Raw genomic sequence first — 14783 nt, forward strand, 5'->3', positions numbered from 1 at the left:
CTTGTAATCCAGTCTACAGTATGTAAGATGACTCGTCTGAAAAAGAAAAGAAGGAAGGATTTGTTTAGCTAGTGTCTGTGGCCTTCCATTCACCCAACCAACGAATTCACTGTACCTACCATGCATCCATGCTTCACATTTTCATTATTTTCAGTTATCAGATGAACACAGATAAAAAATGTATTAATGTATATCACAAGCGATAGGATGCAAAGTAACCAATACATGCTAACGCTAGCTTGTATGTTGTGTAGCTTGGCTAAACTAACGTGTTTGTCGTAACGTTACATTATACATACCATCAAATCGTTAATTATTGCTCCCAGGTGTCGTAAACGTCTTCGTCTACTGGCATTTCTCCGTTTAGCTGCAGACAACCGTAAAAAGAGGCCTATAGCCCAGGACACAGTGATCACAACAGCAGCAGACGGCATTTCAGCAGAGATTTCTGGTTCTGCCTCTGGCTCTGACTGTAGCAGCTGGTCGCAGCCAATGACGCATTTGGTCGCGTTTTGCTAACGTAAACGCTGACGGAGGTACGCGATGACGTATGCGATCGTTGAAGGGCTATCCCAATACGTAGGGGCTGAATTTCAAGCCCTATCCCTTGTAGCTCAGTTTCAAGGGGAAGGGCCAAGGGGAAGGGGGAGGGGTAGAAATTAGAATTGGGATTGGGCCCAAGTATAATATTTTTGTCTCATTTGTTTAACTGGGTTCCCTTTATCTACTTTTAGGACTTGTGTGGAAATCTGATGCTTTAGCTCATATTTATGCAGAAATATAGACAATTCTAAAGGGTTCACAAACTTTCAAGCACCACTGTAAGTACAAAATCTAAAATCTTAAATATCTTGGAAGCCATAGCCAATCAGCTGATTAACTGTCACTTTTAATTCAACACACCAGATTTCAGAATAGCCAATTTCATCTCTGAAGCAGACAACTTCTGAAAAATTGTTGACCAGTGTAACATGAACAATAAAGTTCAAAGTACAGGTCATTTTCAGCCAAAACTGTAATAACCATATTTAAATTGACAACTTTAAATCATGCAATGTCTGAGTTAATGCACTTGTAGGTCTTAAATGTAACTAAATAAGTCAACATCTTTCCACACTATGATCAGTGATGCAGCTTCTCTCCTGTGTGAATACGCTGGTGTCGTTGGAGATCACCCTGACGAGTAAAACTCTTTTCACACTGTGAGCAGTGATACGGCTTCTCTCCTGTGTGAATGCGCTTGTGTGTTTGGAAAGCACTCTGATGAGTAAAACTCTTTCCACACTGAGAGCAGTGATACGGCTTCTCTCCTGTGTGAATACGCTGGTGTATTTGGAGAGCATTCTGATGAGTAAAACTCTTTCCACACTGTGAGCAGTGATACGGCTTCTCTCCTGTGTGAATGCGCTGGTGTATTTGGAGAGCACTCTGATAAGTAAAACTCTTCCCACACTGTGAGCAGTGATACGGCTTCTCTCCTGTGTGAATGCGCTGGTGTATTTGGAGAGCACTCTGCTGAGTAAAACTCTTCCCACACTGTGAGCAGTGATACGGCTTCTCTCCTGTATGAATCCGCTGGTGTATTTGGAGATCACACTGACGAGTAAAACACTTCCCACACTGTGAGCAGTGATACGGCTTCTCTCCTGTGTGAATACGCTGGTGTGTTTGGAGATTACTCTGATGAGTAAAACTCTTTCCACACTGTGAGCAGTGATACGGCTTCTCTCCTGTGTGAATGCGCTGGTGTATTTGGAGAGCACTCTGACGAGTAAAACTCTTCCCACACTGTGAGCAGTGATACGGCTTCTCTCCTGTGTGAACGCGCTGGTGTTTTCTGAGATTACTCCGATGAGTAAAACTCTTCCCACACTGTGAGCAGTGATACGGCTTCTCTCCTGTGTGAATGCGCTGGTGTGCTTTGAGATCACACTGACGAGTAAAACTCTTCCCACACTGTGAGCAGTGATACGGCTTCTGTCCTGTGTGAATGCGCTGGTGTGTCTTGAGTGCATTCTGATGACTAAAACTCTTTCCACAATCTGAGCAGTGGTGAATTTCCTTCTGTGTATCATTATGGGAAGTATCAGAATGGATAGTATCAGCTGATGTTGGCTGATGATTGGAGCATTTGGAGGGGATTTGAAGCTCATATTTAATTTCTCCTGATTCTCTCAGTCTCGCATACTCTTCATAGTGGCATCTCTGGATGTGTTTGTCGAGGTAAATTTGAGATGCATCAGAACGAGGGCATGTGGAGCAGGAAAAGACTTGCAGCAGAGCGTTCTTTACTTCTGGAGAAACGAAAGGACAAAAATAACAGAAATTGAACATGAAATGCAACAAGATTATAAAATATAACACTAACCCAATGTAAGGAGTGTTTTTACGGAAACTTAATCAAGATTCTACATTAAGACTGAGACAAAAAAAGATTGAGGACTAAGAAATAGCAGCTTCTAGCCTGGAATACTGGGAGATTCAATAAGGTCCTGGAACAGCAGCTATGCACAGCATTGGCCATAGCCCTGTGGGTATGAGCGACCAAAGGGGAGTTGTTGGTTCTTGTTGGACATCACGTCAAGTCTAGGTAATGGAAAGCCTAGCCTTATTTACATCTCATCCAGGATTGTGAAGGAAACTCAGTACTCACATTCAAGGTTCTGAAAGATCCAAAAATGGGCCTTATTTATTAAACTGGATATGAATAGATTTGCAAATAGCTTCTAGTAGCATTTACACAAGCAAATCTGCATTTTCTATCTGGATTTTATATATGGATTAGGTTGTCAAGTTTAAAACACTTATTAATTTCAATTACACACAAATTTCATGAAATTAAGTTTGTGGGATTTTGTGAAACCCAGTTGATTCATATTAAATGTAACTGATGAAAGCAAGCCAACATCCATAAATTAAGACATATAACAATAGTCATTTAATTTAAATATAGGCGTATTAAAAAAAAAAAGGGACACACTGCATCGGTTCAGATGGCATTCAAGTAGGTCTGCAGCAGTAGGAATTTCCTTACTGCAGTATTTGAAGAATGCCATGGTGTGGTTTGTAGTAATAAAGCAACCAAACCTCCGTGTGTTTAATTGTTCATTCATTCATCGGACGCTATTTGTTCCTTAACATGTTGAAGTTCTTCAGCTGCAAGAGTTTAAGGAGCTAAAAATTAACATAATTAAAAAGATAAGTTCTCCATGGTATGACTTTTGTGAAATTATTGAATTCCATAAAATACTAAAATTGTTATTGCTTAAGTTGCTTGATAATATAACCATCACATATGCTCCTGAAATAAAGCAAATGTGTTGCAATTGATTTGTATAATGGTTGATGGGTTTGACTGACATCTGCATTATCCAATTAACAACTTCGCTTGGTTCAGACACACTGCATGTGTGTTCAACTAACTTCTCTCCAGCCAGCTGGTTATATTGCACTGAAGGTATTATAATGCCTCCCCCCCCGTGTTTCTGTAATATGGGGAGGTCTGACATTATCCTATGTTATGTGTTTACTATGACAGGGCATTCCCCACCCCCCAATTTCTCCCCAAATTTTCTCCCTAATTTAGCCATGGACAATTCCCACCCATCAGACTCCTCTCCAGTATCATATAACAGCTACCAACCAGGGAGGGTTATCATGTGCTTCCTCCAAGACAACTAACACCAGTTGACCACGTTTTACTCATACAATGTCCGGGGGCTGCAAAGCACACTCTGAGGAAAGCCCAATCCACTTACTTCCTATTAATGTGCTCTCACACACCCATGACTGGTCAGTGTAACTGACAGGGCAGAGAAGAGAGAGCATGCCATCTCTCCCTCCCAGAGAGCCCAGACAATTTTGCTGTCTTGAGCTCCCAACCACAGATGATTGTGGCATCATCAGGATTTGAAAGTGGCAATATCTGGATGATGGGGAGGATGACGGGGACAACACTTCTGCTGTGCCACTCGGGATCCACAGGGCATGCATTTTACGCTACTTCTGGTTAAATTGGGCATGATGAATAAAACTACAATATCTTGTGGTTTACTATATAGTCAGTTTTGCAATAGCAAGATATGCAGTGGGCTGACTTCATGTGTCTCAAAGGAAGCTGATAGACTTCACCCTCTCTGGTTGGTCACTGTCATATGATAAAAGACCTACCTGGTTGGTGAAACAAGCCAAAATGAGTTCTCTGGGAATGTGCTCTAGTTATTGCAGACTGCATTGTACAACAGCTTTCATCCCAGAAACACTGGTAGGCTCAGAAACAGGTCATGAAATGATGCAGAAAATAACTGCTATAACCTCTGAGACAAAAGTAACACCTTGCTGTCTGGTTGTTCCTGTTGGTGCAGGACTGAGTTCTTTGGTGTACTCCTCTTCATGCCACACCAAGAGCTCCTGTCCTGGGTTAATGGATCGACAGCAACGATACAGAATTCCCCCTTGATACTCAAATGCCACAAGATTCTGTTCTTCTTCATTACGGGCACAATTCACATACCTAAAAGAGAGGCAACGTTCCAGAAAAGGTAAAAATCAGAGCAAAGTTACAGACTTGGAGAAAGCATGGCAGAGATATCAGTGACATGAAGTTAAAGTCCTTCCAACAAATGAGGAGCTGTAAAATCAAAATCATGAAAATGACCCAACAGCTGGTGTGTATTGCTCACCTCATCCAATTCACATGCGTCTCTCTTTTGGCATCAATGTATTCTTCACACTGCATGCTCCTGAATACCTGGAGAAAAAAAAAAACAACACCACATTTACATTTTCTTTACGAAATCAATATGGCTTTAAATGAGGTGTACAAAAACAAGAACAATGGCTCATGCCAATATTATTAAGCCTCATGAAGGCTGAATTAAAAGGTTCTTCACTGTATCGTAAGATTCACAAAACAGCTGACAAGCTCCAAGATGAATTTAGTAACTACAGGAAAATGCAGTCAAGGCTTTATCAGAATTAGGCAAAGGAAAGGTTTCTCATTCAAGGCTTTACTTCTGACATGGCAAAGCTGTGCTGTGAAGCAGACCTCTCTGATAAATATCTGTCCCTTGTGTTTTGGTCTCTAAACAGACAGCTACAAAAATACACAGCTTTAAAAGTCAGTTCTGTCCCTAAATGGATTTTATATAAAATATTTTTGATCTGTACAAGTAACATTTATTTGGGTGCCAATGTTGTTTTAGTTCAGTGTAGCAGTGTTCATCTTTAATTTAAATAATTTAAAATTTACTTTTAGTCTTGTGTCCTGAAAATTGTAGTTACATTTTAGTCTTTTTTTTGGTCAAGATTTTATCAGTGGAACTCAATTTTAATTTTAGTCTAATTCTAGTCAACATTTTAGTCATAATTTCCTCAGATAGTTACATGGTACTTGTAAAATGTGCCCTGTAGTTTTAAGAGGGCCTATTGCAGCAGGGGTTTTGCTGGATTCCCCCCCCCAACATATGGCTAGTTTTGTCACTATGCAGAAGTTATGTGGAGTTAGCCACAACTGTAATGGTGATGAGTTGTGGGTGGTAAAAGAGAGTGTAGAGATAGTTGAAAGTGGGTGGAGCACAGAAGCACGACAGGCCAGAACTGAGTTCTTACAAAAACTTATTTGCACTTTTCAGCGGCTTACTTTGCTCACACACACACACACACACACACACACACACACACACACACACACAGTGTCCAGGTTGGGGAGAGCTCCCTTTCTCTGCTCTCTTTCCCCTTTTATAGGACGTGGTCACTGGGGGAGACACACAAACACAGATTAATTCCCCTCAGGTGCAGTGATTCTGCCACTTACCTTCCCTGACTCCGCCCTCCACTCACAGACCGCCGCTTGACCACGCCCCTGCTGCCACATACCCCCACGTCCGACTCAGGCCGGGGAACTGTCCGGCCTGCAGCTGACCCCCCCCTTTGACGGGAGAGGAAATCCGCCACGACCATCTGCACCCCCGGCCTGTGGACCACCTTGAACTTAAACAGCTGGAGTGCCAGATACCAACGGGTGATCCGCACGTTGGCATCCTTCATGTGGTGGAGCCACTGCAGGGGCGCGTGGTTTGAACAGAAGGTGAAAGGGCACCCCAGCAGGTAGTAGCGGAGGGTGAGGACCGCCCACTTGAATGGTGAGGCATTCCTTTTTTTTTATTGTACTGTACCTGCCCTCGCGCACCGACAGCTTCCGGCTGATGTACAGCACTGGACGGTCCTCCCCCTCCACCTCCTGGGACGGAACAGCCCCAGCCCTCTGTCCAACACGTCCATCTGCAAAACAAAGGGGACAGAAAAGTCAGGGGAGTGTAACAGTGGCCCCCCACACAGTGCAGCCTTTACCTCAGAAAAGGCCCGCTGGCATTGCTTTGTCCACTGGACCGGATCTGGTGCACCCTTTTTAGTGAGATCAGTCAGCGGGCTGGTGACATTAGAATAATTAGGTATAAACCTACAATAGTAGCCAGCCAGGCCCAGGAACTGTCTTACCCCCTTTTTGGTCTTGGGCCTCGGGCAGACCGCAATCGCTGCTGTCTTATTGATTTGGGGACGCACCTGCCCATTGCCCAAGTGGAAGCCCAGATACCATACTTCCACCCGCCCAATTGCACACTTCCTCGGGTTGGCTGCGAGACCAGCTCGCCTCAGCAACCTGAGGATGGCCCTGAGGTGTTCTAAGTGCCGAGGCTAGTCATTACTGTAAATAATGATGTCATCCAAGTATGCGGCCGCGTAGGTGGCGTGGGGGTGGAGGACCCCATCCATAAGCCGTTGGAACGTAGCGGGTGCCCCAATCAGCCCAAAAGGAATTGTGACGAACTGGTGTAAGCCAAATGGTGTGGAAAAGGCCGTTTTCTCTCAGGATAGCGGAGTCAAGGGGATCTATCAATATCCCTTTGTCAAATCCAGTGTCGAATAAAAACGAGCCATGCCTAGTCGATCGAGCAACTCGTCAATACAGGGCATTGGGTATGGATTGAATTCAGACACCACATTGACTTTTCTATAGTCCACACAGAACCGGACCGATCCGTCGACCTTGGTAACCAAGACCACCGGGCTGCTCCAGTCACTGTGGGACTCCTCGACGATGCCCATTTCGAGCATGGCCTCGAGTTCTTCCCGAACCACCTTTTTTTGTGTGTGTGTGTGTGTGTGTGTGTGTGTGTGTTCGGGCAGTCTGTAAGGGCGGCTGCACACTACTACCCCTGGGGGCGTCTCAATGTGGTGTTCTATGAGGTGGGTGCGGCTGGGCAGGGGTGAGAACACGCCAGAAAATTCTGTCTGCAACTGGGCGACCTCCATGAGTTGGGTCGGGGAGAGGTGGTCTCCACAGGGGACCGGAGTGGTGGGCGACGCCAATTTTCCATTTTGAACCTATGGCCCCAGCTCCGCCTTCTCAGGAACCACTGACACCAACGCCACGGAAACCTCCTCGTTCCAAAGTTTTAACAGATTGAGGTGGTAAATCTGTAATACCCCACCCCTGTCTGTTTGTCTCACCTCATAGTCAACGTCCCCGACTCGCCGTATGACCTCAAAAGGGTCCTTGCCACCTGGTGATCAATTTGGAGCTCGATGTGGGCAACAACACGAGTACTTTATCTCCCGGTGTGAATTCCCTAAGGCGCGTGCCCCTGTCGTACAGACGAACTTGATGTTCTTGGGCCTGCCGCAAATTCTCCTGGGTTAGGTGCATGAGTGTGTGGAGTTTGGCATGCAGGTCGATAACGTATTGAATTTCATTTTCACTTGAAGGTCCCTCCTCCCAATCTTCACGCAGCACATCTAGAATGCCACGCGGCTTATGCTTGTATAATAATTCGAACGGGCAGAACCCCGTGGAGGCTTGTGGGACCTCTCGCACTGCGAGTAACAGGGGCTTGAACCATTTATCCCAGTTGCATGCGTCCTCGCTTGCAAATTTCTGAATTATGTTCTTGAGGGTGCGATTGAACTAAGCCATCCATTTGTGGGTGATAAACGCTGGTGCGGATAGGCTTAATTCCCAGTAACCCATACAGTTTGCGCAGTGTGTGTAGGTACCATGCGCCATCTTGTGTCTAAGAACTACAACTCCCAGCCAACTTCCACGTTGACCTATGTCACGCCTGGGCGGGATCACTTACATCACATCTTTCAGCATTCCAAACGACTTGGAAATACGCCATCTCGCTCTCTTTCGTGTCTGACCCCGAGCGGAACGGACCTAAAAAGAGACTCTCACCATCGGACCATCCGAAACCACGACTCTTTCTTGCAAGAACCACGTTTCAGCGCATTTTCCTACTACCCCTGATCAAGGTAGATTCCGGAAACACGCGATTTTTGACTCAAGCAAGTTATAAACCGGTTTTCAATTATTCTTTAAGTATGTACGAAAACTGCAAGCAAAAGGCAGTTTTCCTTTGTTCTTCATCTGTTCGGGAAGCGGCTGGACCCTCCTTGACCCGTGAAGAAAAGAACTTTCTTCTCACAAGCTACGAAGCTTCTTCAGAAACTCTCTCTCTCTCCACCGAAGCGTTTCCAACCCCCCCCCGAGCCTGCCATTTCTACAGAGAGACTGTGCTTCCTACAAAAAGGAGAGATTTTTGCAGTAAGACTGGCATTGGGCAGAAGTTTAAGTTTAAGAATTAGTTATTCACTTAATGTGAAGTTATATGAAGTTAAATGAAGTGTATACACTGAATTTTGGTTCTCTATCATTTGTTTGTTGATTTAAAATTGGTTAATCCATAAGTTTTTGCATGTCCCCTCTCTCTCTCTCTCTCTCTCTTCCTTTTAACGTTCTAATTTCATTACTCACACATATCCTGACCTCATTAAGATTTCAGTAAATCGGATAATACTAGAAAAGCTAGGGGGTTAGCTGGCTGGAAACGTTTTTTTTCCTCCACTGGGCCTCACACATGTTTTAAATAGCAAGAGAGCTCATTCCCTTTGTTCTACAAAGGAGACACGTGGCAAACTCCTCCTCCTCTCCTTTGTTCCACACTAGGCCTGTATTTCAGTTCAGATAAAATCATAAGTACTGATTTCAATTCAACCTTTATAGCAAATTCTCCTGTGCCTACATTTAAAGCCATATATATATCACAGATGACCGTTTGAATGTATTTTTAATCGTTAACTTTAGCTTTTAACACACATGGCCTACTAGGCCTGAAGAAGCACATGCTAGCTAGCATCTCTTTGTCTGGTTAGCCACAAAGCTAACCACGTGGCTACACATAGGGCAGCTAGCATTCCTGCATCTAATTAGCCTCCAAATCTAGTCCTTTGGCTCACACACACACACTGTAATAGAAGATTTCATTCTGCTGCCATTCAATTTTCTTTTTTTTCTTTTGTTTTTACTTTTTTTTAATCTTTGTTATAATAAACTCCATTTATTATTGGAATTTTGTGTGGTGTCTGTCTGCTGTTTCGATACACTGAAGTTGCCCAATCTCCCAAAGAATTCAAAAAGGTGCAGATGATTTATGTAATATGGTAAGTGATCAATAATAATTTGGAAGATACCATTTTAGCTGTTTAGTAATTTATTATTAAGCACCAGGATTAATATGATTCACTAAATGATTCACTGATTCAATTCATTTGAATGATTCACTTCAAACGATTCAATGAGACTGATTTCATGGTAGGATTCAATTCAAATGAGTCAAATTAAACGATTAAAGGGGATTGAATCCATTTAATTATTAAAGATTGATCACTTATACCAACCTAAATACACAATCATTAAATTACACCTACATGTGCATGACATGAACGTAGTGCCTTGATCAGCCAGAATATCTTTGGGGATTCCGACTCTGGAGATGATGCGGAAGAATGCTTCTGCAATACTACGTGCTGAGATATTGCGAAGAGGCACTGCTTCCGGATATCGCGTTGCATAGTCCACCAGAACTAAAATAAAGCGATATCGTCGTGTTGACCGATCTAATGGCCCGACGAGATCCATCCCAATTCTTTCGAACGGGGTCTCAATTAATGGCAGAGGGCGCAAAGGCGCTTTTGGAATGGCCGCGGGATTTACTAACTGGCATTCGCGGCACGCCGTACACCACCGACGGACATCGCCGTGAATCCCTGGCCAATAGAACCGGGCCATTATTCGGGCTAGTGTCTTATCCTGCCCCAAGTGTCTGGCTATGGGATTAAAGTGAGCCGCCTGGAATATAAATTCCCGGCGGCTTTTTGGGATTAAAAGCTGTGTTATCGGTTCCTTAGTCTGAGTGTCCTACGTCACTCGGTATAGCCTATCCTTAATAATGGAGAAATAGGAGAAGGACGGGGTGGCATTTGGCTGGAGCGTTTGACCATCAATTATTCTCACCTGGTCAAACGCATGCCGCAGAGTTTCATCTTGTGACTGCTCCAACGGGAAATCCACGAGGGATTCCCCGAGAGAGGAAGGAGGAGCCTACTGCTCCTCACTCTAATGCGGTGATGATGTATACGGCTCTGTGACAGCTGCTCCCGCCAATGCCACACCGGGACCTCCTCCCGCTAAATTACAGCAGGCCCCACTCTTCACTAAATGTGCCATTAATTAACTAAATCCCGGCCAATCAGTCCCCAAAATTATCGAGTGGGTAAGGCGGGGATTAACCGCCACCTTTACTCCACATTTTTCCCCTCGAAATAGAATGTGGACTGACACTAAAGGGTAGTTGTGAACATCCCCGTGCGAACACACAACACCTTCACCAATTGTGCTCTCCCCAATGCCTCGTCTTGCACCAGGCTTTGGTGGATTGAGGTCTGATTACAGCCGGAGTCCACCAGAGCCTGATACGTATCCCCTTGGATACTCACCAGTATGCGATACGCTCCGGCCTGATCGAGGGAGGTCTCTGGCGCGTCAGGGATCCGGACCACCGCACCCACCTCCATCGCCGAGCACTGATCCTGGAGATGCCCCGGCTCCCCGCAGCGCCAGAATACCGGCCCAGGCTCTCCCTCTGCACCGGTGTTTCGGAGCTCACTCACCTGATGCTGGGGGGGGGGGGGGAACACAGACAAGGAAGTAGGAAACGGTAGGGCACTGCGGGTGCAGCGGGCCAGCTGGGGTGGAGCTGGCCCCCACCTCCGCGGTGGGGGAATGGGGCGAGGACGAGGAACAGAAGGGGAGAGAGAGAAAAAAAGAGGGGAAAAGAGGAGAGACACGGTCCTGCCGTCGGAACAGCTGCCATATGGTCCTCCGCCAGCATGATGGCCTGATCCGGCGATGCCGGGCGATGGCAGTGGACCCACTCCGCTGTTCCTTCCGGAAGTCGGGCGATGAATTGTTCCAGCACCACCAGGTCGATGATTCCCTCAGCATTGCAGTTGTCAGCCCTCAGCCACCACCAGCAGGTGTCCCGGAATTGCTGGCCAAACGCGAACGGCCGGCTGACCTCCTTCAGGCGCAGCGTGCGGAAGCGCTGCCATTGCTGCTACAGGGTGCGTCCCACACGTTGGAGGACGGCCCTGTGGAGGTCGGTGTAAACCAGCCAGCTGTCGGAGGGGAGCTGTAGTGCGGCCAGCTGCACCTCGCCTGTTAGCAGGGAGAGGAGGCATGCCGTTCCACCGGCCAACCCCACGCCTCTGGTGCCTGCTCAAAAAGAGTGAGGAAGGCTTCGGGGTCATCCTGCGGCCCAATCTTCGTTAGGGTGAGGTGGGGAGGGTCCGCGACGGTGGTGATGGTGGACCCCGCCGACGTGAGCAGGTGCCGGAACACCTGGCGATCTTCCTGCTGCGCCAGCACCAGGGCTTCGAACCGTTGTTCCTGATCCTTCCGGAGGGTGACCAGCACCTGGTGCTGGCTCTGTTGGGCCGTGGCGAGGGCATGGACCCAGTCCTTGAAGGGGGAGGACTCCATGAGGCAAGGCTGTTCTGTACTCCGTCCCGGGTTTCGGCACCACTGTAGAGATAGTTGAAGGTGGGTGGAGCACAGAAGCACGGTAGGCCAGAACTGAGTTCTTACAAAAACTTTTATTTGTGCTTTTCAGTGGCTTACTTTGCTCGCCCACACACACACACACACACACACACACACACACACACACACACGTGTCTAGGTTGGGGAGAGCTCCCTTTCTCTGCTCACTCTCTCTTTTTATAAGGTGCGGTCACTGGGGGAGACATAACATAATTGAGAAGCACTGCCTTACAATGACATCACATTTACGTTAGCAGTGGTCACTACCCTACCCTATACCTGGGGGACAAGCAAACTTTGTTTACATACTGTTCACATACTGAAGCCAAGCAAAGATGTCTGACATCCATTGCTGTTATCTGAAGAAAACTACAGCTAAAACGCTCTACTACCGGATTACTTGGATAATCTTAGTTATAAAGAAGTGAAGGATACATGGAAATTAGAGTTTATTAGTGGCTATGATCTGTACAAAATTCCTCAAAACCAATGGAGTGATGATGCAGATTTGTGGCCTAGTGTTAGCTACATGTTGGAATGTACTTTCCTTTTCCTGAAGAATCCGGACATGGAAGAACAGTTAAAAAACAACAACAACAACAACAACAACAACAAAACCCCCGCGTACCCCACGACATAAACAAGAAAACCTTTGTGTAAAGAATTTTTACCGTCATCAGCTTTAGGGAACAGAATGCTGCAAAAGCCTGAGCATTTACTCTCAAAGGACTACTACTTGGACTGTGGGCTAGATGGTATTCCCGGCCCGCCATGTCTCAACAACCTCAAGGACATCAAGTTACAGAGCTATTTGCACTCATTTATACATTGATATTTATGATTGTTAAAAAACCCGAAATCTCTGAAGTATTATTTGTAAAATAGCATTATCTTGCTCTAGATGTTCAAACACTGTTGTATGATTTTATTTTAATTTTATCTAATAGTGGATGGTACAATAATTACAAATGCAAACAGAATCAGCACATTCCAATTGTAGCTGTAGTCATATAGTTAACTATAATCATATAGCTAATTATAATCACCCTTGTAATAATAATTTCAATAAACTGTTCATGTTCAGTTCCCTCTTCATTTATTCTCTATTCAAAAGGCACAACTGAGTCACACAGGTTGATAAGTGTGCAACAGGCACTAACAATTTGATCCAAAATAGTTTTTCCTGCCTTATTTGATTTATTTCCATTTCACATGCCTGCAGCTGTTGTAAAGTTCACTGTGTTTGTGTAGAACTCTCTCAAACTGTAGGTTCATTACTAGACTCTGGCTCCATGTTGACATTTTGCACAGGACTGAGTTCCTCTGATAACAGAAGCAAAGCTGCAGCGCTCTTCGCTCTTAATCTTGTCTGTTCTTTCAGAATGTATCAGGAGCATGTCGCTCCTTGTTGGGTTTTTTAACCAATTATGTCAGTGTTTGTTTGGTGCCCAATCTGGGTTTTCCATGTCAAATAAGGAAGCGGGTTCATCTGTAAGAAAATCATTTGATTTTGTCTGAACACTTTCATCTCATCTCATTATCTCTAGCCGCTTTATCCTGTTCTACAGGGTCACAGGCAAGCTGGAGCCTAGTGTAGTGTAAAGGCGGCGGTTAATTCTCGCCTTACCCACTCGATAATTTTGGGGACTGATTGGCCGGGATTTCAGGATTTAAATGATGCGCTTAGTGAAGAGTGAGTCCTGCCGTAGTTCAGCGGGGGGAGGTCCCGGAGTGGCATTGGTGGGAGCAGCTGTCACAGAGCCGTCTACGTCATCTCTGCATCAGAGTGAGGAGCAGCAGGCTCCTCCTCCCTCTCTCGGGGAATCCCTCGCAGATTTACCGGTAGAGCAAACGCGAGACGAGTCTCTGCGGCATGCGTTTGACCAAGTGAGATTAATCAATGGTCAAATGCTCCAGCCAAACGCCACCTCGGCCTTCCCCTATTTTTCCATTATTAAGGATAGATTATACCAGGTGACACAGGACACTCAGACTAAGGAACAAATAACCCAACTTTTAATCCCAAAGAGCCGCCGGGAATTGGTATTCCAGGGGGCTCACTTTAATCCCATGGCCGGACACTTGGGGCAGGATAAGAGACTAGCCCGAATAATGGCCCGGTTCTATTGGCCAGGGATTTGCGGCGATGTCTGTCGGTGGTGTACGGCGTGCTGCGAATGCCAGTTAGTAAATCCAGCGGCCATTCCAAAAGCGCCTTTGCGCCCTCTACCATTAATCAAGACCCCGTTCGAAAGAATTGGGATGGATCTCGTTGGGCCATTAGATCGGTCAACCCAAGGATATCACTTTATTTTAGTTCTGGTAGACTATGCAACGCGATATCCGGAAGCAGTGCCTCTTCGCAATATCTCAGCATGCAGTATTGCTGAAGCACTCTTCCACATTATCTCCCAGGTCGGAATCCCCAAAGAGATTCTGACTGATCAAGGCACTACGTTTAAGTCATATACACTGCGCGAACTGTATGGGTTACTGGGAATTAAGCCGATCTGCACCAGCATTTATCACCCACAAACGGATGGCTTAGTTGAACAGTTTAATCGCACCCTCAAAAACATAATTTAAAAATTCGTACGCGAGGACACATGCAACTGGGATAAATGGCTCAAACCCCTGTTATTCACAGTGCGAGAGATCCCACAAGCCTCCAAGGGGTTCTCCCCGTTCGAATTACTATACGGGTGTAAGCCGCGTGGCATTTTGGATGTGCTACGAGAAAATTGGGAGGAGGGACCTTCAACCAGTAAAAACGAAATTCAATACATTATTGACCTGCGCGCCAAAACTCCACACACTCACGCACCTAACCCTGGAAAATTTG

The 14783-nt window shown here is 45.7% G+C and overlaps 1 protein-coding gene across 9 annotated transcripts in view; it reads right to left on the minus strand.

Moving 5' to 3' along the window:
• Positions 1-1106: 1106 nt before the first annotated feature.
• Positions 1107-14783, minus strand: part of LOC132871002 (zinc finger protein 501-like) — a 144156-nt gene continuing 130479 nt past the window's right edge. For 8 of the 9 annotated variants that reach the window (XM_060905143.1, XM_060905137.1, XM_060905144.1 and 5 more), the window contains 3 exons: positions 4683-4750; positions 4335-4513; positions 1107-2294 (listed from right to left, as the gene is read on the minus strand). In XM_060905143.1, coding sequence (XP_060761126.1) covers positions 1123-2294; positions 4335-4513; positions 4683-4750 — 1419 coding nt within the window. In that variant the 3' untranslated portion in view covers positions 1107-1122. Of the gene's footprint in view, positions 2295-4334; positions 4514-4682; positions 4751-6176; positions 6249-14783 lie in introns of those variants that run through there. The other variant, XM_060905145.1, reaches the window with a different exon arrangement.

The sequence above is a fragment of the Neoarius graeffei genome, chromosome 22 (assembly GCF_027579695.1).
Source record: "Neoarius graeffei isolate fNeoGra1 chromosome 22, fNeoGra1.pri, whole genome shotgun sequence".
Taxonomy (NCBI): domain Eukaryota; kingdom Metazoa; phylum Chordata; class Actinopteri; order Siluriformes; family Ariidae; genus Neoarius; species Neoarius graeffei.